Source organism: Chelonia mydas, chromosome 3 (genome assembly GCF_015237465.2).
Source record: "Chelonia mydas isolate rCheMyd1 chromosome 3, rCheMyd1.pri.v2, whole genome shotgun sequence".
In the NCBI taxonomy this organism is placed as follows: Eukaryota; Metazoa; Chordata; order Testudines; family Cheloniidae; genus Chelonia; species Chelonia mydas.
In genome coordinates, this window is record NC_057851.1 from 2,116,881 (window position 1) to 2,142,764 (window position 25,884).

At 45.0% G+C, this 25,884-nt stretch overlaps 1 protein-coding gene across 34 annotated transcripts in view; it reads right to left on the bottom strand.

Moving 5' to 3' along the window:
• Positions 1-25,884, bottom strand: part of DTNB (dystrobrevin beta) — a 361,644-nt gene that overhangs the window by 26,607 nt on the left and 309,153 nt on the right. For 17 of the 34 annotated variants that reach the window (XM_043541993.1, XM_037893684.2, XM_043541999.1 and 14 more), the window contains 3 exons: positions 14,350-14,509; positions 6,095-6,184; positions 516-5,263 (listed from right to left, as the gene is read on the bottom strand). In XM_043541993.1, coding sequence (XP_043397928.1) covers positions 5,151-5,263; positions 6,095-6,184; positions 14,350-14,509 — 363 coding nt within the window. In that variant the 3' untranslated portion in view covers positions 516-5,150. Of the gene's footprint in view, positions 1-515; positions 5,264-6,094; positions 6,185-14,349; positions 14,510-25,884 lie in introns of those variants that run through there. The other 17 variants (XR_005224528.2, XR_005224527.2, XR_005224524.2 and 14 more) reach the window with 1 other exon arrangement.

The window sequence follows — 25,884 nt, forward strand, 5'->3', positions numbered from 1 at the left end:
GTAGTAGAAAGAAACAGCTTTGGTGCCTTCCTAAATGGTTTTGTCCATTCGAGATAAAAGCCTTGTGCCCTTCTGACATCCAGAGTATGGAATGCCACTTCTGAGGTTTAGGGAAGAATGCAGGAAGATGGATAGGTTGGTTTAGGTGGAACAAAGAGGGTAGTTTAGGTAGAAACTTAGGATGTGGTCTTAGAATGACCTTGTTCTTGAAAAAGATTGTGTAAGGGGGGTATGCCATAAGGGCAACAAGGAAGGCTATTTTCATTGAAAGGTGTATTAGAGAACATGTAGCAAAGGGTTTGAACAGAGGTCCAGTAAGGGAATGAAGTACTAGATTAAGATCCCATGGAGGCATTGGGACTCTGAGTTTGGGATAGAGTTTCCAGACATCTTGTAGGAATCATTTTGTAATTGGATGGGCAAAGCCTGAGAACCCATCCACTTTATGGTGAAAGGTTGTGATCGCTGCAAGGTGTATTCTGAGTGATCTCGTTGAAAGAGCTGATATTTTTTAGCTGAAATATATAGTCCAGGGATAGCAGTAGAACGGAGGTGGTGGCTCTGATTCGTTTGTTCTTGTGGGGGTAGGTCAAATGTGTAGTCAATCATCTGCTGTTTAGCAAGATATCCTTCACTGCTTCTGAGCAAGGAAGCCATCCTCTCAGGTGGGAGTATCTTCAGGTTCAAGTGGAAGATCTGGCCTGCATCTTGTGACAGGAGGTGTAGAAGAAGTGGGAGGACATGTGGTGAACATTCTGACCTCTGTTGTAGGTATGGAAACCAAGTTTGTCTGGGCCTTTTGGGGGCTATCAGGATGACCCTGCATTGGTTGGTCTTGATCTTTTGTATGACCCTGGACAACAATGGGGTAGGAGGGAAAGTGTAAAGAAGAGGTGCATCCCATCTGAGGAGGAAGGTGTCGCCTCTGGATCCTGGTCCCAAGCCTGCTCTGGAGCAAAATATCGGACATTTGCTGTTCTGACTCGTGGCAAATAGATCTATTGTGGGGAATCCCCATTGTTGGAATATGTCCTGTGTCACCAAGGTTTACTCCCCACTTGTGATTGTGGGAAAACTTTCTGCTTAACATGTCTGCCGTGGCGTTCTGATATCCTGGTAGGTAGGTGGCCGATAAGATGATGTTGTGTTGGATGCATCTGGTTCCAGTCTTAAGTCCTAGGTGCAAAGGGAGTGCGACCTTGCTCCTCTCTGTTCGTTTGTATGGAACATGCAAACAATGTTGTCCATCAGGATCTGTACAGTTTTGTTTTTGATCACGGTCAGGAAGTGTGCACATGCACTGCAAACTGCTCGCAGTTCCAGAATGTTTATGTGCAGTGCTGTTTCCGAAGGAGACCACCTGCCCTGTACTGTTAGGTTGTTTAAAATGGGAGCCCCAGCCCGCTAGGGAGGCATCTGTTGTGATTACCATTGTGGGGGAATCTGTAGAAACAGGACTCCTGCACACACACTGTGCGAATGGGTCCACCACTGCAGGAAGTCCTTGACCTTTGGTGGCATGTGGAGAGGCTTGCTCAAACTGTGTTTGTGTGGAATGTACGCTGTCCTGGGCCACCCTTGCAGGCAGCGCACGTGCAATCTGGCAAGTTTTGCAATAGAGGTGGTTGCCGCTATGTGGCCTAATAGCTGGAGGCAAGTCTTGGCAGATGTTTGTGGCTGCTCACTGTAGTGTTGATCAGGTTCACTAGTGTGGGGAATCTGTGTAGTGGTAGTGAGGCGTTTGCCTCCAATGAGTTTATGTGAGCCCCAATGAATTCTAGTTCTTGCACTGGTGTCACTGTAGATTTTTGAATGTTTATTTGGAGGCTGAGTTTTGTAAAGAGTAACACTGTCTTTTGTGTGGCTTCGATGGCTTCTTCCCAAGTGGGGCCTTGAGTAGACAGTCATTTAAATATGGGTATATCATGACCCCTTGTTTGTGTAGGTGGGCTGCTGCTACTGCTAGAACTTTGGAAAAAACTCGGGGAGCCATGGAGAGGCCAAAGGGCAGTACCATGTACTGATAATGATCTTGTCCCAAAACAAATTGGAGAAACTGCCTGTGTGATAGATGTATGGTGATGTGAAAGTATGCATAGAATCACAGAACTGGAAGGGACCTCGAGAGGTCGTCTAGTCCAGTCCCCTGCACTCATGGCAGGACTAAGTGTGATCTAGGCCACCCCTGACAGGTGTTTGTCCAACCAGCTCTTAATCATCGCCAATGATGGAGATTCCACAACCTCCCGAGGCAATTCATTCCAGGGCTTCACCACCCTGACAGTTAGGAAGTTTTTCCTAATATCCAACCTAAACCTCCCTTGCTGCAATTTAAGCCCATTGCTTCTTGTCCTATTCTTAGAGATTAAGAACAACAAATTTTCTCCCTCCTCCTTGTAATAACCTTTTATGTACTTGAAAACTGCTATCCCCCCTCAGTCTTCTCTTCTCAAGACTAAACAAACCCAATTTTTTCAATCTTCCCTCATAGGTCATGTTTTCTAGACCTTTAATCATTTTTGTTGTTGTTCTCTGGACTCTCTCCAATTTGTCCACATATTTCCTTAAATTTGGCGCCCAGAACCGGACACAATACTCCAGTTGAGGCCTAATCAGTGAGGAGTACAGCTGAAGAATTACTTCTCATGTCTTACTTACAAGACTCCTGCTAATACATCCCAGAATGATGTTTGCTTTTTTTTGCAACAGCATTACACTGTTGACTCATATTTAGCTTATGGTCCACTATGATCCCGAGATCCCTTTCCGCAGTATTCCTTCCTAAGCAGTCATTTCCCATTTTGTATGTGTGCAACTGATTGTTCCTTCCTAAATGGAGTACTTTGCATTTGTCCTTATTGAATTTCATCCTGTTTACTTCTGCCCACTTCTCCAGTTTGTCCAGATCATTTTGAATTTTAATCCTATCCTCCAAAGCACTTGCAACCCGTCCCAGCTTGGTATTGTCCGCAAACTTTAGAAGTGTACTCTCTATACCATTATCTAAATCACTGAGGAAGATATTGAACAGAACCGGACCCAAAACTGATCCCTTTGGGCCCCCACTCATTATGCCCTTCCAGCATGACTGTGAACCACTGATAACTACTCTCTGAGAACAGTTTTCCAACCAGCTTTGCACCCACCTTATAGTAGCTCCATCTAGGTTGCATTTCCTAGTTTGTTTTTGAGAACGTCATGTGAGATAGTATCAAAAGCCTTTCTAAAGTCAAGATATACCACGTCTACCACTTTCCCCCATCCACAAGGCTTGTTACCCTGTCAAAGAAAGCTATCAGGTTGGTTTGACATGATTTGTTCTTGACTAATCCATGCTGACTGCTACTTATCATCTTATTATCCTCTAGATGTTTGCAAATTGATGGCTCAATTATTTGCTCCATTATCTTTCCGGGTACATCTTGCAGGTTGAAAGCAAAAAAACAGTGCTGAAATTATTGTTGCTAAAGTGACCATCCTGAACCATTATTCTGACAAACTTGTTAAGGTTTCTCAGGTGGAGAATGGGCCTCCAACCCCCAGTCTTCTTCTGGGTTAAAAAATAATGAGAATAAAACTCCTTCCCTCTTTGTTGTACCAGTAGTGGTTCTACCACACCCAATTGCAGGAGATGGTCTACTTCCTGTCTCAGAAGGTGCTTATGAGAGGAGTCCCTCCAGAGGGATAGGGAGAGAGGGTGGGTAAGGGGAATGGAGGTGAACTGGATGGAATAACCAGTGTTGATAATTTACAGTACTCACTTGTCTGAAATAATAATTCACTATGCTGGGTAGAATGGTGTTAAACATTTTGTAAATGGATGGTTCATGGAAAGTGGTTTCAGCAACTGGAATTGGGGGAGGTCTGTCGAGCCCTCAACCAAACCTTCAAATTTGATGCCAGTTGTTGCAACATGGAAGGTTGAGATGGGGTTGGCCTATGTCTTGTGGGTCTTTGTCTCTGCCTCTGGGTTGTGTGTAGGTGTGCCGGTCTTGAACGTTGTTCTGAGTAATATCTGCCTTGTTTCCATTTTTGTGCAGGTGTATAGCATCATAGGATCGGAAGGAACCTCGAGAAGTCTTCTAGTCTAGTCCCCTGCACTCATGGTCAGACTAAGTACTATCTGGATACCTAAAGATCGAAGAGTCGCGCTAGAGTCCTTCAATGTATGGAGGGACTCATCGGTCTTACCCGCAAACTATTTTGGACCTTCAAAGGGGAGTTCCTCTACAGTGGATTGTACCTCCCTTGGGAATCCAGACAGGTGGAACCAAGAGGCCCGTTGCATCACTATGGTGGTTGCAATGGATCTCGCCACTGTGAGTGCCGAGTCTAATGATACCTGGAGAGCTGTTTGTGCCAGGAGGTGGCCTTCAGCGATGACTGACCTAAATTGCTCCTTCTTGTCTTCTGGTATAAAGTCAATAAATTCAGACAGTTTCGAATAATTGGTGTGGTTGTATTTTGCCAACAAGGTCTCATAGTTGGCGATTATAGGCAACTGATGACTGGGAGGAGTTTGTAGTCCTGAGTCTGAGTCCGGGCTGAGAGATTTCTCCATAAGAATAAGTTTGAATTTAAGGTCCCTCACTTTCCTGGCATGGGCCTTAAGGTTGTGGCAATGGAAGTACTTCTAGGTATGTGCGTTTTCCCCAAGCAGCGGACACACTGGGAATGTCCGTCCGAAACGGTGACTGCCTCTCGGCAGGAGAGGCCACATTTAAAACCCAGGGACCCGGGCAGTCGCAGGTGGAGTTATCCCAGAAAGGGATGAACGAAACATAACATAAAATAATATGTTTTTATTTATATTTTTAAATGAGAAGGAAGAAGAGGAGTAGAGTAGTTAGTTATAACTTGTTTTCCTATCTTCTATTATACAGTTAATCCTAAATCTAGATCTGAGGTGAGTCGTGTAGAGGCACTGCCGGAGCCCCGACTTGGACCAAGAGTGGATGAGAAGGAACTGAGGGGGGTGTTGGCCGCACAGTGCCAGTTTAACCGCCGCTAGAGGCGCGAGACGGGGAGAGCGCACGTGGGGCCCAACTGGACACTGCTCTCGAACTTCTCCGACTAGAGGTGCAGGGGCGCACAATCACCTGACGTGAAGCACCTACAGGGACATCACTCGAAGAAGAACTATAACAGCACTAGTGATTGCTGCTGTAATACATGCAGGACTTTATTAACTCCACAGCTGCCTCTGCAGCCGAGACACAAGGTTTGGACTGGTGAGTGTACTGTTCAGCAGCAACTAGGGCATCTGTTAGGAAAATATAAAATCTGTGTTTAGATGTGAATGCAGATATTCCTAAAAGCACAAGGCCCTGTAACAAATAGCTGAAATGCTGAACAATGAAGTTCTTTACAAGCAAAGCCCTGAGAATCTTGGGATGGGTCTTTCTCAACAAGTCTGTGTAAGTTTGTTGTGGCCCAATTATTCTGTTCACTGAAACCCACTATCACTACTATTGTGCAAAAGGCTCGCAGGCAAAATTGCCACTTTTTGCACAGCTGTTTAATTCCTGTGTTTAAGTTGAGCCAAATGTATATTTTAATTTTATATTCATGCCTAGAGTTCCCTAATGGGAATTCATTTTAAGTGCACTCCAAATTGCTGTTATAAATACTACAGAATCATTAAGTAACAGTTTGTGTGAACTCACTCAAAAATATATCTCAACTTCTAAGCTCATGTCTTTAAAGAGCTGCTGTAGTAAAAAAAATGACATTAAAAGTGGCATCTCTGCTCCCTGGCAAGAGTTCTGAATCCCATATGCTTACTCTACAAGCAAAGAAAAGTTATTAGGGTTAGCCTTGTAGAAGTCAATACAGCTATGACTGAGCGTACTGGTTTCTAGCACCCTAGAATCATCAACAACAGTGTCAGCCAGGTTCTGTATGTAGAACAGAATCCTCATTACTGGTGACTTCTCATTGAGGGAGAATTAAATTGTAATCTAATTTTTCGATTTACTTTCTGGATGAGAACTATACTTTACAGATAAGTCGTCAACACATGGCTTTAAGATTACTATCGCTGGTTACATTGCTCTCTGGAGTGTACATGTATGTTAAAGTTTAACTCTCTCACCTGAATGAAGTTCCTTCACCAAAGAAGACATTGTATTTGTAATTGAATCAGCTGCTACCAATAAATCATTATGGAGGTTTCTTCGTGTACCTAGGAAAGAAATGGAGAAAAAGAAAATGAAAAGTTACGGCAGATATTAGACTTCAATTTCCCAAGCTATTCACAAAAGGATGTTCAAACACATGTTCCTGACCAATCACAATGAGTGATTACTTTCCCTCTGTCAGGAATATGAGAGCAGAACTGCAAACACTCACCTTTGCCTGCAGAGCTGCCATGTTGACAGGGTAGCTGTAGTGCAAAAACCCATTAAAACCAATCCTAGGTTAGTGAAGATTTCTAATATAAATGATCTGGAAAAAGGGGTAAACAACGAGGCGGCAAAATTTGCAGATGATACAAAACTACTCAAGATAGTTAAGTCCCAGGCAGACTGTGAAGAGCTACAAAAGGATCTCAGAAACCTGGGTGACTGGGCAACAAAATGGTTGATGAAATTCAATGTTGATAAATGCAAAGTAATGCACATTGGAAAAAATAATCCCAACTCTACATATAAAATGATGGGGTCTAAATTAGCTAAAAGAAAAGGAGTACTTGTGGCACCTTAGAGACTAACCAATTTATTTGAGCATAAGCTTTCGTGAGCTACAGCTCACTTCATCGGATGCTGTACTCACGAAAGCTTATACTTAAGCTTATGCTCAAATAAATTGGTTAGTCTCTAAGGTGCCACAAGTCCTCCTTTTCTTTTTGCGAATACAGACTAACACGGCTGTTACTCTGAAACCTGTCTAAATTAGCTGTAACCACTCAAGAAAGAGATCTTGGAGTCACTGTGGATAGTTCTCTGAAAACATCCACTCAATGTGCAGCGGCAGTCAAAAAAGCAAACAGAATGTTGGGAATCATTAAGAAAGGGATAGATAATAAGACAGAAAATATCATGTTGCCTCTAGATAAATCCATGGTACGTCCACATCTTGAATACTGCGTGCAGATGTGGTCGCCCCATCTCAAAAAAGAGACACTGGAATTGGAAAAGCTTCAGAAAAGGGCAATAAAAATTATTAGGAGTATGGAACAGCTTCCATATGAGGAGAAATTAATAAGACTGGGACTTTTCAGCTTGGAAAAGAGACAGCTAAGGGGGGATATGATTGAGGTCTATAAAATCATGACTGGTGTGGAAAAAGTAAATAAGGAAGTGTTACTTACTCCTTCTCATAACACAAGAACTAGGGGCCACCAAATGAAATCAATAGGCAGCAGGCTTAAAACAAACAAAAGGAACTAGTCTTTCACACAACGCACAGTCAACCTGTGGAACTTCTTTCCAGAGGATGTTGCGAAGGCCAAGACTACAACAGGGTTCAAAAAAGAACTAGATAAATTCATGGAGTATAAACCCATGAATGGCTATTAGCCAGGATGGGCAGGGATGGTGTCCCTAGCCTCTGTTTGCCAGAAGCTGGGAATGAGTGACAGGGGATGGGTCACTTGATGATTCCCTGTTCTGTTCACTCCCTCTGGGGCACCTGGCATTGGCCACTGTCGGAAGACAGGACACTGGGCTAGATGGACCTTTGGTCTGACCCAGTATGGCCGTTTTTATGTTCTTACATCCTGGAGTGGCTCCCTGTGGAAACTCTATTTTGCTAGGTGGATTGATTGTCTGCTTAGCCAATATGCTGTTACACCAGAGATGGGCAAACTACTGCCCGCGGGACCGTTCTGCCCGGCCCCTGAGCTCCTGGCCCAGGAGGCTCGCCCCCAGCCCCTCCCCTGCTGTTCCCCCTCCCCCGCAGCCTCAGCTCACTGCACCGCCAGCGCAATGCTCTGGGTGACGGGGCTGCGAGCTCCTGGGGCAGTGCAGCTGCAGAGCCCGGCCTGACCCGGTGCTCTGTGCTGCGCAGTACATGGCTGGCTCCAGGTGGGTGGCGCGGCTGCCTGTCCTGGTGCAGCCATGCTGCCAGACACCAGTGCTCCAGGCAGCACGGTAAGGGGGCAGGGACGGGGGAGGGGGGTTGGATAGAAGGCAGGGGAGTTTGGGGGGTGGTCAGGGGCCAGGGGCATGGATAGGGGTAGGGGAGGTCAGAGGATGGGAAACAGGGGGGTTCAATGGGGCCAGAGGTTCCGGAGGTGGTCAGGGAGAAGGGGTGGTTGGATGGGGTAGGGGTCCTAGGGGGGTTGGATGGGACAGTTGGGGAGTGGGGTCTAGCGGTGGTCAGGGAGAAGAGGTGGTTGGATGGGGCAGGGGTCCTGGGGGGGGCAGTCAGGAATGAGAGGAGGGGTTGGATGGGGCAGCAGGGGGCAGTCAGGTGTGGGGGTTCCAAGGGTGGTCATGGGACAGGGAGAAGGGGTGGTTGGATGGGGCAGGGATCCCGGGTGGGTTGGATGGAGCAGTGGGGGGCAGTTAGGGGTGTGGGGTCTAGGGGCGGTCAGGGAGAAGAGGTGGTTTGATGGGGCAGGGGTCCTGGGGGGGCAGTCAGGAAGGAGAGGGGGGGTTGGATGGGGTGGCAAGGAGCAGTTAGGGGCGGAGGGTCCAGGGGTGGTCAGGGGAGAGAGAGCAGGGGGTGTGGATGGGGCAAGGCTCCTGGGGGGGGGCGTCAGGGAACAGGGGGTTGGATGGAGCAGGAGTCGCTGGGGGGCCGTCAAGGTGGGTTGGATAGGGGGCAAGGGCCAGGCCACGTCTGGCTGTTTGGGGAGGCACAGCCTCCCCTAACTGGCCCGCCATACAATTTCTGAAACCCGATGCGACCCTCAGGCCAAAAAGTTTGCCCGCCCCTGTGTTACACTATATTTTCCAATGACATGGACAGCACAGGTGGACCACATCACATGGTCAAGTGTTTCTTTGCCCAAGAGCAGAGTAGTTTGCTTCTCTTTGAAGTGCAGCAGTGCTTCCATTTGTGTGTGTATATATATTGTGATGGGGCAAGACCAGATGGCTATAGTAAAGTAATGGGAGACAGATATATTAGCCACAGGCTAAACAAATCCCTGTTATCAGAATAAGCAAATGGCAGCTGCTCCAGGTCAATTAAGACACCTGGGGCCAATTAAAATCTTTCCAGAAGGTAGCGAGGACGCTAGGTTGATTGGGATACCTGAAGCCAATCAGGGGCTGACTGAAACTAGTTAAAAGCCTCCCAGTTAGTCAGGTGGGCACACATGTCAGGAGCTGTAGGAGGAAGTTGCACTGTTGGAGAGACTGAGCAGTACACATCAGATCAGGCACAAGGAAGGAGGCCCTGAGGTAAGGGTGAAGTGGATCTTGAGGAAGTGGGGGCTGCTGTGGGGAAGTAGCCCAGGGAATTGTACACGTCCTGTTTCTAAAAAGTCAGCTACCATAGCTGATACTATTAGGGTTCCTCAGCTGGAGCCTGGAGTAGAGGGTGGGTGCGGGCTTCCCCCTTTTGCCCCCCTGATTAATCACTGAGACTGGGAGACTGTGCAAGGGAGGACAGCTTTTCCTCACCTCCCTCGCTGGCTTATGATGAAAATGGCTCAGTTGGCTGTGACCCTTGCCTTTAGAGAGAGAAGGGCTACGTGGAGGGTCACAGGGAGTCTCTGAGGCTAACGAAGTCCGCCAGGAAATGTGGGACCCACAGAGACAAGGACAGAGCTTTGTCACTATATATATATATATATACACACACACCCCATCAATGAAATGTTTCCAGTCCCTTGTGTATAGTTCTTCTTTCCAGTGACTGATGGAGTAACTCTCTTTCCTGATGGACAATGCTCCAGTGGATAGCAGGCTACCTAGCACTCCAAATTGGCATCCATTGTGACGATTGACATGCTTCGTTTCAAGATTTGCAAACTTCTTGAAAATCTGTGTCCTGTCATCCACCACTGCAGGACCCTGTTCACCGCTAGGGAAACCTGAACCTTTGCCATAGGTTGTGTAAGCACAGATAGTGGCAATGAGCAAATTATGTGGTGTAAAAAAATCTCATGCGAAACCTGATCCTTCTGATAATCCCTGTGCAAGAGGTTAGCAATACCAAGAGGGGCAGCAGGGTTTGTATTACAGACACCTGCGATTTGCACTTTTTGGATGGCTCTTATTGTCTTCTGTTGCCTCTCTCAGGAGCATAGACACAGACTTTTAGGTTTCCCTGGGAGTGCTCCACCCCAAGGCCCCGGCCCTCTCCACCCCGTTCTCCAAGGCCCACACTCACTCCGCCTCTTCCCACCCCTGCTCTGCTCCCTCCCCAAGGCCCTGCCCTCACTCTGCCTTCCTCCCTGAGGCCCCATTCTTGCTGATTGGCAGCACAAAAACAGCTGTGGCTGGTAGTTGCTGAGCACCCACTTTTTTTTTCCTCATGGGTGCTCCAGCCTCAGAGCACCCCCAGAGTCAGCACCTATGCTGAGGAAATAAAGATTCTGGGACTGACAGAGTCTATCCATGCTCCCAGGTGCACAATGAACTGTATTGATGATATAGCTGATCTTTCCCCTGCTTATCAGGAACCTGTATACTTCTAGTATTTTGATATTATTCACAAGCCCTCTCCTGTGCCTTGACTCTAAGACCAAGAGATCATCTAAGGAGGAGTATTGCCTTGTCTGAGGATCATGCTGGCAGGAAATGCTAACAACCATTTCTCAAAAAGGTTCCCTTCTCTGGTCCTGCAAAACAAGCAGAGATCTTCCTCCATTAGCTCTAATAGAGAGGATGTTACAGGTAGAACAGACCTTGCTTTTGCTTTTTTTCTCATTTGTCTGCCATGCTGACTGCTCCCTGGAGCTGCAAGGGAGAAAACACGTGGAACCTCAGTGAAGAGCTGAAGGAAAACCTTCCTTCCTATGCACATACATCTGCAAGAACCCAGTAGTAGCACAAGCTAGCAAAAATAATTTAAATGTTTGGTGAAAATTTTGGGTTAAATGAAACTCTTTTGGCAAGCATTCTTGGACTTCAGAAAGAGCCTGTGAGTTACTTGATTCTTTCGCGGCATCATCGCTAGTGACTCCAACTGTTGTATTTGAATAACTTGTGGGACCCACTGTACTATTGTTCTACTTCATGCTGCCTGGAAACAAGTCAATCTGCAAAGGGGAAAGGAAACCAGTTGCCAAAGAAAACAGTTAGGAACGCTCAGCTGTACTCAAACTTGCCGCAGAGGCTAAGAAGAAGCAACTGGACCACCCACGGCAGCAGATGGAGTGCTATGCCTCTGGTATTTGGCATGATACCTCCCTGGGAATGCCTGCTTCTGCTATTGTTTCTGGAAGTGTTCAGAGGGACAAGGAGTTAATCCCTACTGCTGGAATCTGAACGACACATTCTTCTTACAAGTGAATTGCAGGGGCCCAAGGTTTGTAGGGCTGACATATTCCAAGGTCTCATCTGTGTATTGACTAAAGAGGTTCTGGTCTTCAAGTAACAGAGCCTCAGATTTTGCTGGATATCATGGGGAATGAACCCTTTAATCAGTATATTCTTCTCAAAGTGTTAGTGTGGTACCAAACGTATTATGTATTGAACAAGAGACTTTTTAGCCACTTTTTGCCCCTCTGCTGTAATTTCCTTTGCCTTTTTCTTAGCCCCCTCAGGCAGAAGCCAGTCTCGGGGAGGAAGAATATAGTCTCAGCAATCTTCATTTGAAAAGCTAACAAACATAACACCATCTTCATAGTGAGATCTATGTTCACAGACTCTGTCTTGAGGTGAAGACTGATTCATACAATTGGTGCATTTGACACGGACACTTAGTAGCTACACTGACCACCAAGCAACTTGGCACTATATGTGCATAAAACTACTTGTGTCCTTGTGGTAGTAATTGGCATGACTTATCATCTCCTTTAGGAATAAGTGGGACGGGTTCAGGAGTGAGCCGGAGGTCCTTTGCTGACTCCAGAATACCGTCATTCAGGAGAATTGCTACAATGTTTCTGTGCTGTAGAGTCTGAGACGTTAAGGAGCCAGGGGCTTGTCAGGCAATACCGAGAGCCCTGGATCAAGAGTTGCTGCCATGTTTGAGGTCCGTTCCTGGAAACAATGGAAGTTCTTAGGAGAAAATGACAGAGATGTTAACTCTTGTAAACTTCTTTACCTCATTTTCAATAGGACAGGTGTGAAGCATGGGTGGATGTTCTCCCAAAACAGAGGGATTGCCAGACACTGATCCTCGTGTACAAGCAGGAGATGACTGACCAGGAGCTCCGTCTTCAGCACTGAGGTGTTAACATATGCAAACCAGGCCCTGTTCCATCTTAAAAAGGTAGAGCCATCATAAGGTCCTACGCAGAAGCTCTGAGTCATGGAGGAACAGAAAAGTCAGGTATATGCACCTTTAGTGGGGCTGTTCTAAACAGCCCTATACTCCCTCCAGAGGCTGACCTCAGTGAGTTTACCTTGTGGTAGACCTAAAGTGCCTGCTCTTCACTGTGTTTTTACTCCAGAATAGTTCATGCACATTTATGTGCATTAGTTACTCTGAAGTACAGAACCTGCCTTTTTTAGCAGTGTAGAGAAGGCCAAAGAGAGCAGTGGAGGCCAACTGCTGAAGCTATCGTGCCCAAAATTTTGTTGCCCAGGCAACCGCTACATCCCTGGCTTTTGTAGGGAGAAAATACAAGGAAGATTCTGGAATGGGACAAACAGAAGAGGAAAAAATGAGAGAGAAAGTATGTATGCAACCTCCGAGTCAATCAGTTTCTCAGCAGAATTGGGTTCTGGTCATTCCACTGTTGCTGAGAGAGCATTTCAAGATGAGCAGATGGTGCAGAAGAATCACTCATTTCCTCATACTGTGTTGATGGTTCCCTGCAGGGAAGAATAATGGGGTGCCAAGTATCTTGACATCACAACCTCAGACTTCTGTTTGCTTTCCTTCTTGCAAGATTCTGACTGAAACAGAAGAGAATGATGCCTCTATTCTTTTTCAACACTGAGAAAGAGGTAGTAGTTGGTACCCAGCTCAAGTAGTTTTCTTTGCCTCTGGATCTCCAACCTCTTAGACCTTTCTGGAGTTATTCTCTGCAGGTGTCTTATGGACTGAAGATGCCCCTGGCACCAAAAGGTTAAGCATCTCTGAAGCAGATGCCCATAAAGACTTTTCTAACTGGAGGAGCCTAAGTGTAGGCTCACAACAGCTGCAGGTACTGGGGAGTAAAGGTGCACATTTTAACCACTACCTCTTTGAATGAGTTTTTCCCAAGCACCACAGACCATATTATTCAGAAATTTACATACTGCCCTGGCAAAGCGTATACCATTTTACCAACATTTTATGCTAGGATCAGCCACATTGATCTCACCAAAGAACTCAGTGGAACCAAAGGACAGGACCCATAACCGGTACTGCATGGAGCTAAAGTTGACTGTGGAAACTACAATTGGGGAGCACTAATTAAACCTACTTACAGCACAGACTGTAAAACTAACAATACGACACCAGTAACTATGTCCGGAAGTGTCTTTTGCAGTTAGATGCTAAAGAGTAAAAAGTCACCAACAAAAGACAAGAAGGGTGTGACTAAGGTTCCGCCCTTCAGCCAACCAGGAGGAGAAGGAAGTAAGGTAGGGTGGGGGCCGCACCCTCTTTCACACTGTTGACACTGAATGTGCGATGCCCCAGCAGTCATTGGTTTCTAGGGTCCAGCTGGCACAAGCATACCCCACAAGTGGGGCTCCATACTGACAATACTCCATGGAGAACAGCTTCGCTGGGAAGGGGATATGTTACCGTCCACTTTTTAATTTTGTCCACTACTTTTTTTTTTTTTTTTTTTATTTCTCATCTTTTGGCTGGTTTTACTCTTGTCCTCCCCTCTCCACACAGTGTTTTGACACTTTTAGGTTTATACCAGAGTGTTTGCCTGTTCAGAGATTTGCATACTGGTTAAGGGCTACATTCAGTTTAGCATTCACTTATTTGCAGTCCAAAATTTCAACTTTTTTTTTTTTACCTAGTAATCAACAAGGTGAATGTTAGCTGAACACTCTGGTTGAGAGAGCTGTTTTTTTTTTCCTGATGGCTACCATTCTGTCCCTCTCTGCATCCTTTGGGCCAAATTTTGGTAAGTGGTCTCCCATTTTGCACTCAATTCACAGCACTGTGACATGAAGTTTACTTACCTGATTTAAAAATATACCTCCATTCTGCTTTGGAATATTCCAAGTGAAATAAGATCAGTAATTATTATATCAAAATTGCTGTATTATATTTGTATAATAATCAATAATTTCAATGTTTGGCAATAGCAGGAGTTTTGGTTTGTGCTACACTCACCTTGTGCAAAAGCTTCCTGCACATCTCCCCCGACTCCCGCAAGTGAGTCCTGAGGTACGTGAGTTGGGGTAGAGCCAGCGGAAGTGGCTCTGACAGGCATCGGCATTGGGCGACTGGCTCCATGGGTAGGTGAGGAGTGTGGGGAGCTTGCTGCTTGAGCCTGTAAAGGGAAATACAACACAGAGTTTCCAAACTTTTAAATTTTATATGTTTTGGATCAATGTCTGTAAACAATTCTGTACAAAGCACTTAAGGGAGAGAATACAATTCAGGCACTTTACGCAAATATTCATGATATGGGTATTCTGAACATATGAATGGTAGCCCTCACATTCCTCCTATATTATGAGGTCCAAGATCCAAAGCTCACAGAAGTCAATATCAGTTCTGGTGTCCACAATTCAAGAAGGATGTTAAACTGTAGAGGGTTCAGAGAAGAGCCAAGACAAGGATTAAAGGGCCACATGACCATCTAGTCCAGTATTTTTCTCTGACAGTGACAAATACTAGAGGCTTCAAAGGTGAGTGCAAGAAACCTCACAGTGGGCATTTACAGAATAACCTGCCTACAGGTGAAGGTTCTTCCTAGCCACCATCACATGGTGTGGGCTTACGACTTGAAGCATGAGGATTTATATCACATACATCAGACTTGGTCATTCTCATTATTCATATAAATATTAAATGGAGCAGAGAACGCTTCATATTTTCAGATCGTTCGCTTCACAAGTGGGAAAAATTTGGCACCTCTTTCCCCAGAGTCCATAAACACAGTTTCTTGTCAGGACTCAGACTACGTGACGGACCACGTGACTTTGACCTTAAAGACGAGGTCCATGGTAGAAATCCAAAAGAAGGAAGGGGAGAACTGTTCCATTTTCTTTGGCAGAAAAATCCCTACTAGTACAGCCGCCCATTTGACAAAATAGTGAATTTCCTTTTTAGGTATCTCAAGTTTCAGGAGATCATTAATTGAGGATAGAAACACTAATTATGGGAAAGGCCACCTCAGAGGACCTGATCTCAGTATGGTGTAATGGATGTTACTGATGGCTCTAAAAGATAAGATTCCCTTTATGGAAAAATGGGAAAAAGATCTAAAAACAAATATCTCTTTGGAACAATGGAAAAATAACTGGAGTAAAGACAAAGCCGCACCTAATTGTGTAACCATTAAGGAAAATTACTACAAACTACTTTATCATTGGTACCTCACTCCATTTAAGCTAAAGAAAATATATCTAAAAGGGTGTCATAAATGCTGTAGAGGAGGCGGAGGACTAGGGGCTTTTCTGCATATATGGTGGGAATGCCCTACAAGTACAGTATTTGAGGAAAATTACAAATAGAACTTTCAAATTAAAAAATGGTTATTTACCTTTCAGCAAATGTGGCTCTTCAAGATGTTTTTCCCACACAGATCCCACTCTAAGAGTACATGCACCCCAACACCATGAGATTGGATTCTTTTTTACTAAACAATGTCCATTGGGGCCACACCAATCCCTGCATGTCTTGCACCCCTCACCAGAGTGCATAAAGGGTGGAGCAGACCCAAATGCCACTCAGTTCCTTCACCAATACAGAATCCCAAAGCTAGAGAACATCACATTAGTGGGGAAGCAGAGTAGGTCAGGGGATCCCTGTGGACAAAACATCTCAAAGAACCACAGTTAATGTAAGGTAAGTAATCGACTTTATTTCTTCCACTATATGTCCACAGAGATTCCACTCTAGGTGATTGGCTAGCAGTTGTCTCTCTAAGGAAGTGGGTGTCAGAAGTTCTACTTAAGCAGGGACTGTAGGACTGCCACGCCAAATTGAGAGGCAAATCTAGAGTTGCTACAAAGGAATAATGTTTATTAAAAATATGTATTGAGTTCCAAGTAGCTGCCTTACAGATTTCGGATACAGGGATGCTCCTCAAACAAGTTAAAGAGTTTGCCTGATCTCTATTCTGAGAAGGCGCTAATTTATTCAATTCATATGAAATCCTGATACAGTTTGACACCCACTTCAAGAGTCTGAGTGGAAATACCCTGCCCTCTAGACATGTCTCTAACAGCTAAAACAGTCTGGGAGATTTGCATAAAGATTTTGTTCCATGGAGATAGGAGGAAAGGGCTCTCAATACATCAAATGCATGGAGTTTTGCATCTGCAGGAGATGAGTGAAACCTAGGAAAAAACACTGGTAAATACATATTGTTTCAAGATTCAAGTATAGATTTGAAACTACTTTGGGTAGAAATTTTGCATGAGGTCAAAGAGTAACTCTGTCCTTGTGAAAAGTAGGATAAGGTGGTCCTGCCATTAATGTCCGAATCTCTCTCACTCTCCAAATAAAAGTATACAGTATAAAGAACATGATATAAAGCACATGCTATTATATGAAGAACAAAGGCTCAAATGACGGTTCCATTAAAGACAGAAGTACTACATTTAAGGTCGGGGTCGGGAGGTGTGTGTTAATTTCCTTAATTGGTGGAAATACATAAACCAACCCCTTCAAAAATTTAGTCAGAGCGAGGTGTAAAAATACAGCGTGACCTTGAATGGGAGCACGGTAAGGTAGATATTGCTACTAAGTGAAGTCTAATGGAGCTGACTGAAAGACTCAAATGTTTCAGGGAAACAAATCATCCAGAATGCCTGGGATGGAAGCCTGCAAGGGCTGAAGGGGATATGGCAGCCCTCATTGAAAAACATTTCTACTTGGCTCTATCTGTGAGCCTCGCTGAAGCTATATTGCTCTGAATCAGAATGTCCTGCATCAGTGCAAAGCAACACCTGTCTTACGAAGTTAGCCAGCTAGCATCCATGAAGTCAGATGCAGAGACGATGGGTCTGGATGTAGAATGAGACCTTGGCTCTGTGAGATAATGTATAGAAGAAATGAGAGTGGGAAGCATGGCCCAAATGAGAGATGGCTCAGTTTTGAGTCCCAAAATTGGTGTGCAACACGGGTGCTATCAGAATTACTCGGGCCTTGTTCTGTCTTATTTTCTGACGACTCTGGGAATTAGTGGAATTGGAAGAAATACATACAATAGATACATGTTCCACTGGAGCACAAATGCATCCAAAAGGGAGCCTGGGCTCTTTTCTCCTCAGGAGGGAAATATGAGACACTTCTTTTTCAAATATGTTGCAAAAAGGTCTCTGGTGGGACCCCTCCATTTCTGAAAAAATTGTTTAAGGACTGACTCTTAGAACTACAAAACCATAGGGTTAAAAGGGACTATAAGGGTCATCTAGTCTACCCCTCTGCCAAGATGCAGGATCTTTGAAGGCCTGTTTGTGAAGGAAAGAGTACTTCCTGCTAAGATGGACCTGCTAAGTTTTTCTGGACCCCAGGCAAGTGGAGGGCAATCAGACTGCCCCGATGTTGAACACACCACTCCTGTAGATGAGTAGTGTCTTGACATAGAAGGGATGATCTTGCTTCTCTTTGTCTGTACATCACTGTGGTCTTTAAAGTCTATTAAGACCCTATTGATATGTAGGGGAATTCTTATGTATGACAAGGAATTAAAAATGTTGAATAGTTCATGGATGTTCTCTGGGATTATAGTTGTTTTGATATTCAAGTTCTCCACAATTCTGGTTAAGAGATCCCAGAACACCTGAAAATCATCCATGGTCAGTGCTAAAGAGTGAGTCTCGTTGGCATAAGAGGATTCTTTGAGTGGAAGGAAGTTGGAACATTTCCTGGGCCCATTCTGCCAGCTTACCCAGCTGCTCTTCCAGTATTGGAGAGGAGGTCCTTGGTACTAATGCCGAGGAGGACCAGGATCTCTTCCTCCTCATGGGGACATGTGATGGGACTTGACCCTGGGACTGAAGATGTGATAGGACCTAACATAATCCATAGGGCAATGGCAGTAGATCGTACTGGTATTGGCCAGATTGTTGTGGCCCATCCACTGCCATTCTGGTCAGAGGCCTCGGTGTGGGGCACCTTTCAGTTATCACCTGGGGTGTCATTCCAGTCTCCTGGAATCAGGAGAGAAAGAGTGGTCCAAAGAGAGGGAGGAGAACCAATGATGATGCCTGTGCTGTGCCCAAGTCAGTACTGGCATCAGTGCCAGGAGGAAAGGTGAAGGTGGATTCTCGGAGATGAGCCTTGGCCAAGGAGTGCCATCAGCGCTGGAAGGGCTCTTGATGTCAAAGCCTCTTTTGCTTTTTTCATCATCATCAACCTGCTCCTGTCTCTAGAAGTGGATGGCCTCAATGGCCTGCCCTTGGATAGAGTCCTCCTTCCATGGCAGATGTGATGTCTGCTTCGAGCTGTGTTTGCAGCAGCGTTCCACATCTGACACAGTGCTTGTGCTGGGACTGGTGCCAAAGAAGTTGGCACAAATGTCTTTAGTACAGAGGAGGAACCTGTTGGTGTCAAGTCACTTCGTGCCAACTTAGCCACTTTCTATGGTCTTTTGTCCCCACTAGAACCAGGGATTTACCTGCTTGCTGGGGCACTAACTGAAGAGAGCGCCTTAGGTTCCAGATAGGATTTTTCTTCCCCTGGGTCTGAGGCCACACGGATTGTGCCAGGAGGGGCAATTTGAGCCTCATACCTCTTAATTTCTCAGTGTGGGAGGAGAAGGAATGGCAGATGGAGCATTCTGGGGGGATGTGAGCTTCCCTGTGGCAGTAGTGATACCTGGTATGTCCATCTAACAGGGCCATCAGACTGCTGCCCAAAGGATAGGGTTTAAACTTTGAGGGCTTGAGTCTACCATTTTTAATGTTTGTGACTTTTCCCCACTGACCAGTGAGGCATCCGGGGTGTTTGTGTGTTTCTCTCCTTGTCATCTCTATTTCTTTCTCTTTTTTAAAATGTTAATCTAAAATGAAGAATTTAGAATTCAAACAAATGAAACGCATTTCTTCACAGCCCAGTTCAAACCTTACACATAAGCCATAGTGGGTTGGACAGTCTTGGGTCAGTAAATGGGTAGTAAGGGAGGGCCATGGCCACCCTGCTCTTTAAGCCCTTGAATGAGCCCTGGGTGCATGTGTGGCCCTGATAGAGACAGCTATTCAAACAATTCCCAGCTCGCACACACAAGGTGCAGGCATACCCACAGTGGGATCCATACCGGCACAGTTGAAGGAGAACTAAAGTTAGGCTACCCACAAACTCCATAGTGGTTCTATTAGGTTACAGATCAAAGGAGGTCATTGCCTTGGGGACAATGAAAAAAATGACACACTTATATTGGGATCAAATGGATTTTGATCATGTATGGTTATCATTTTTAGAAACTGAACAAAATAAATACACAGATAGTAAGAGGCTGACCAAACACAAATGGTTCTTTAAATACAGATGAATAAGATTTGTTAATACCTGTGTAGAAAGTTTATGTATGTTAATAATAAAATAACATACATAAACTTTCTGCACAGGTAATAAAATAAAGAGTAAACAAAAAATAGTGAATTTGTTTGGAAATCTCCTGCCATCTGGTTTCTAACAGCCAGACTGGCTAAAAGGCACTCTAGGCTACTCAGTGACCTTCAAAGAACTGGCAGCACCCATTGTAGGTACAGTGGTAGTAGCATCCTGGACAAAACTTCCATCCTGCCTCTTGAATCGGATGTCTCTCCAGGACAGTCTAGATGGGAAATGAACGTGACCACGCCAGAGAGCCTTTCAGTTGTTGGCGTCCCATTAGGGGACTGCTCAACATGTGTCATATATTTCTAGAACTGCTGTCATTCATCTGGCTGTTTCTGGAGGTTGATTTGATGGCAGCTCTGCTTCCTAACGAACCCTAAAAAGATATGCACTGTACGTGACTAACAAATAAGATTTATGCAGTGTTGTTGAAGCCGTATTGGCCCCAGGATATTAGAGACAAGATGGGTGAGATAATATCTTTTATGCAGACATATCTCCATTATTACAACGCTCAACACCCCCTACAACACACCTTTCAAGATCCATGAGTCCTGCACATGCCTATCACAACATGTGGCGTTCCTCAGGCTGTGCACTAAATGCCCCAATAACACTATGTGGGTGAAACCAAACAATCACTCTGCTCTCAAATGAACTCACACGGGAAAATGATAAAAGACAAAAACACCCTATCCCCTATTCCCCTTTTCACAAAGCGATCACTCTATACCTGACCTCTCAGGCCTCATCCTCAAATGAAACTTGCACAACAACCCAGGATGCTGGTGGCCTGGTGCTTGGGCTGGCCAGTAGCTTCTCCAGCTGCGGGGCCTCAGGTGGAAGGGGTGGGGCTGGGTGCTTGCCTCCCCAAAGAGGGTGTTTACCCACTGCCCATGCTGAACAGAATACAACTATATATGCTGACAACAGATTACCAAAGGGGTGCGCACATCCATTCAAAATTTTTTAGGGGTCTGCAAATGAAAAATGGTTGAGAATGACTGCAATTAAAGATATTATCTAACCCACCATGCCTGTCTAACAAATAAGATGACATTATTTCCATCCCAATGGTTTGCGATCTAAGAGCCAAAGCCTGTAATATTCACTCAGGGAAAACTCTCATTGATTTCAAAGGAAATTCACATAGGTAAGGGCTAGAGAACATGGCCTTAAGTTAGGTGAAATAATGGCAAATAAACAACTAACCACGTGAAAGGGGTAGAAGGCTGACACAGTAATTTAGACTGTTTAGGTTAGCTGCACTTGCCAGTCCAAAGTTTTTCAAAATATAATTCTAATCAAGTGTTTTGTATTTCCTAATGCCAATAGAAGAGCAAGGGAAGAGGTCAGAAGTGAAAGGCAGTGTATTAACAAATGCATCTGTCCAGATACCTCGTCAAACGTTTAGACAGTTCAGTTTCCCATTTCATTTTCATTGCCATTAGTTGTCAAGGGGCAGTGACAAAGTACAGGACTGGAGGCCAGGGATTCCACTTCTAACCCTGGCCTTGCCATTGAATTGTTGCACGACTCTGGGCAAGTCATTTAACTTCTGTGCCTTCATTTCCTAGGAGGATAATATTTACCTATTTCACAAGGGCACTGAAGATTAGCCACAATTTATAAAATTCTTGGAAGAGGTAAAGTGCTAAATTTTAACAACCCTCTGGCTATCCTCATTGTGTATCAGTGATTTGCACCTTTCTACAGTCAGTAAATATTGTCACCAAATTTCAACTTGTGTCACAGACCACTCTAGTCTGATGCAGTTAGCACTGATTTATGACCTTTAAATAAATTTGTAGTCACACACTGTCTAAAGAATCTGAGTAATTACACACTTACAGCATTAAAACTTTACAGCCCCCACATGTCACCACCTGTTTGGTTTGTGCCATTTAATATGGTCTTTGTCTTTTTTTTTTTAAGTTCCCCTCAGCGTTTTCCCCTTTGAAGTGCATTAGTTACTATGGAAACCATGATGTCTTGGAATGACTACAGTTTGGTCACACCCGTAAGTGCATCATAAAGTCAGTTTTTATAGTGGTTTGACATTAGACCATGGTTTGGGAAACAAAGCCATTTACACAAGGGCTTCTGGCCATGTGTATGCTACAAATCTCTGTCCAGCACTAGGTTGCCTTTATGCCCATTTCCACTTCAATTCTATGAATTCTCTGGCTTGTCTTCATAACTTTACTCCTTTTTCAATGAGACTATCATAGACTCTCCTAGGGATTCTTGGTACCTTCTCTCCCACCGTTCACTGTGAACGCAGTCGCTGATACAAGACAGTGAGCAGTTTGAGGCTATACCTCAAAGCCTTGTGAAATATCAGTTTCCCTTGATATTTTAATTGCCAGCTCTGCCTACGATTGTCTTCCTTCACTGGCAGGCAATACATCAGCACACGGAGCACTGAAAGCTTTCTGGGGGCAGAGACTGTACTGTGGCTTCCTATGTGTCTGTACAGTGCCTAACACAAAAGGGATCCTGACTGGTGTATTTGGGCACTTCTGCAGTACAGACAGTAAATAATAGCAATAGCTGTTCCTTCAACAGGCTCTGCAGCTTTACTGCAATGAAGCAGCCTACAGCGAATCTGTAATTTTTGAGGTTATTTGGTATCCCATCCTCCCTGGGTGCCAGTAGCATGCCTGGTGTATTGTGTCTGAGGCCCGGTCTACACTCCAGAGTTAGGTTGACGTAAGGCAGCTTACGCAGATCTAATTATGTCAGTGTCTACACTTCAGCCTTGTCCCACTAATATAAGTGCCCTACTACACCGACATAATAACTCCACCTCCACAAGAGGCATAGGATTTATGTCGGTGTAGCGAGGGCGATGCAGTGTCCGTGTAGACGCTGCGTTCCTTACATTGGCTGTTGGTTGTCATTCTTGTCCATTTCACAGCTTGACGAGAAAGGCTGGTAGACTCCTTGCTGTGAACGCTGCGCCTGGCTCATAGCTCTGGCTGTCACCCCGAGGCGGGTGGAGGCCTCCAGCTAGAGCCCGGCTGCACCCTGGGCTGCTGCCTGGGCTCCCAGCTCCCAACTCTGAACCAGGCTGCTGTCTGGGCTCCCTGTCTTCCCCAGGGAGCCCTGCTGCCTCCTGGCTCCCTGCTCCTAGCCCGGCCGCTGCCAAGGCTCCCTGCTCCCAGCTGGGCTGCTGTCCGGGTTCCCAGCTCCCCACTAGCAGCCCTCCTGTCACCTGGGCTCCCTGCTCCTAGCCCGGCTGCCACCCTGGCTCTTGGCAGGGAGCTCTGTGCCTGGAGCCTTGGCTTCTGTTGGGCTCCCAGTGGGGTGTGGGGGGGATGATGGAAGTGATGAGGAAGTTGGAGGATGGTGAGGAGGAAGGGGGCTGTACAGTGCGGAGGGGGCCGATGGAAGTTGTAGTCCCCTGCTTTTCAGATGCATGACACATCACTTCAAGTGCTCAATTAGTAGGGGCCTAAATCCCTCTTCATCCTTCCACAGCACTGTTATAATCTCTGCAACATTTCCAACTCTTTGCTGGCACAAGATATTGTGGTCAGATCTTGGGACCAATATCCACTACGTAACAAAGGAAAAGCTTATACAATCTTGTCACAAGATCAGCACCTTCACAATTAAAATATATCAGACCCTTATCACATTGCACTTGCAATTAAAACAGGAAAAGTAGAGGAGGACCCTAGCACCCAGAGAGCCCATTCTGCCACCCTCGTTCATGTTGAGTACTAGCTTACTCCTTGAACAGACTCAGTGATTGCTACGGAACTTCTCAAGGAGTAATGTACTGCTCAAGAGGAAAATGGATGGCAGAGTCTGGCCCCTAATTTGTGTCTTGGTGTCAATGTTGTTGATTTCTGTCAATGGTGAATAGAAGCCTACGGTTTATATTCTGATTAAATACAACGTGCAATACTACTGATAGGGAAAACGATCGTTCTGAGGCCCCATTAATAGTGGATTTTGAAAAAATGAGCCAGCAAACCGCTGCCGCACAGCTACAGGAGGCAGGGGGGATTACACATTCCAAAGATTAGATCATTAGCAGGTAGAGAAAATGCTCAGGAGACCTTAACAATTTCATCTTATTTTGCACCACAAAAATATAAATAATTCAATAAAAAGACCAGCCGGATCTGCATAATACAAGTTCTGCGTGTTCATGACTGGCATGGCATTGTGGAGAGCTTTAGTGTTCGCTGCCAGGAGAGTCGATTTTAACATGAGATTGGGATCGTAGCCCCCGGAGTGGGACAGGACTGAAGAGGGAGGGAACAAGACACTGCAGTACCTACAAAGGCCCAGGCACTGGCTCTGGAAGAAGCTGCTCACTCCCTCACCTTCCCTCCCAGATCTAAGTAAAGTGTCAATCTTGGCAACCGTTCAGAAAAGAAAGAAAGGTCATGCATATATTAAGAATTAAAAACCAGAAACAAAATAAGACTTAATACCCACATCAAATGCAGCAGCCAACTAGCTGGAACTTACCTTTCTCTGAGAAGGATGTAGGAAGGATTTTATACTTTGAAATTAGTTACCCAGGTTACACCTTATAATTATGGGCCCTCATTACAGGTTACCATTAATAACTTAAGACATATTTATAGTGGCAGCTGTGGACGAGATTAAAAATAAGCAGCTTCTTAGAGATTTTTTATCTGGAAGAGTCCAATTTCTAGAAACAAGACCTTCCTCTGAACCCCGGCTCCCTATCCCCCACAGCAGGTTTGTCTAGGCCTGGTCTACACTATACGGTTAGGTCGACACAAGCTGCCTTACACTGACCTCGCTGTGGAAGTGTCTTCACTTAAATTTAGCTCCTGCCGACATAAGTGCCTCTCTCTGCTGATTTAGTAACACCACCTCCCCGAGCAGCATAGGGTCAAGGTTGATGTAATTAGATAGATGCACTGTCAGTGTAGACACTGTGTTGCTTATGCTGACTGTTAATGGCCTCCAAGAGCCATCCCACAATGCCCTACCCTGACAATACAATCGACACAAGTGCTCCTGGTGAGGACATGTACCGCTGACACAAGCAGCCAAGTGTGCACACACACAAGCAATTTAATAACTGCAGTGGCTGTATGCCGATATAAGTCAGGTTGACATCATTTTGTAGCGTAGACATGGCCTAAACCAAGAGTGGCCAAACTGCAGCCTGCAGGCAAAATACAAATCTGCCAAGTTCTACGAATGTGGCTCATGGCCACCTCATCTTTATTGCAGATGGCACGCTCCACCTGGATCTGGAGGCAACGTTGAATGCTTTTTGAGTCACTTAATATGGCAAGAATACGACAGCTGCAACTTAGTACATTTTGTGTAAATTAGGGTCTCAGTCATGGAAACGCTTACCCACCTGCATAAGATCAGGGCTGAGGTGTGACTCTCGCTCCTGCCAACATGCCCATGGGACTAGCTTTCTCTCTGATTTCAGATGAAATCAGAAAAGAATTCAATTTAAATGTAAAGATCTTTTCTTCTTTTACACTTCATACATTGTATGCACACACAAACACACCCATACCTGCCTTTTTACACACACAGATATTGCTGCACACTGAATGAGACAGGAGTCCTGTGGAAAATATTGTATGTGATCTTTTCATTTAATTACTAGGATGATGCATATGCACAAGGGGCAGAATTAAGGCTGGATTAATCTGGCATTTTCTAACATTAGTTTGGTTGGCTTTGATTTGTCTCTGCAAATTTGTGGACAATAATTTCAAATGCAACCTAAGTCATTTAGACCTGTAAACCCTGATTGCACCTGCAAATCAAGTACATAGGTTTTTAAATTAACTAAATTGCTCCTGAAAACAATTGCAGGCATGGAAAAGAGGCCAGTGTATGAAACATGTATCTTATCATCTTAATTTTTGTTCAGCATCTTTTTATAGGGGAAAAAATGTCAAACGATGCTAAATGGCTTCTTAGAGTACGCACAAATCTTCAGCAGAGAGAATTACGAAAGTTGAATGGACGAGAAAAGGGAGTGGTGTTTTTATTTCCCCACTCACACTATACACATTCAATTCCTTACTTAGATTTACTAAACTTTCCTCCATCTCTGTTTAACTCTCCTGAAATGGCTCTTACGTCTGGCTTGTTCATGTCAAGTACCAT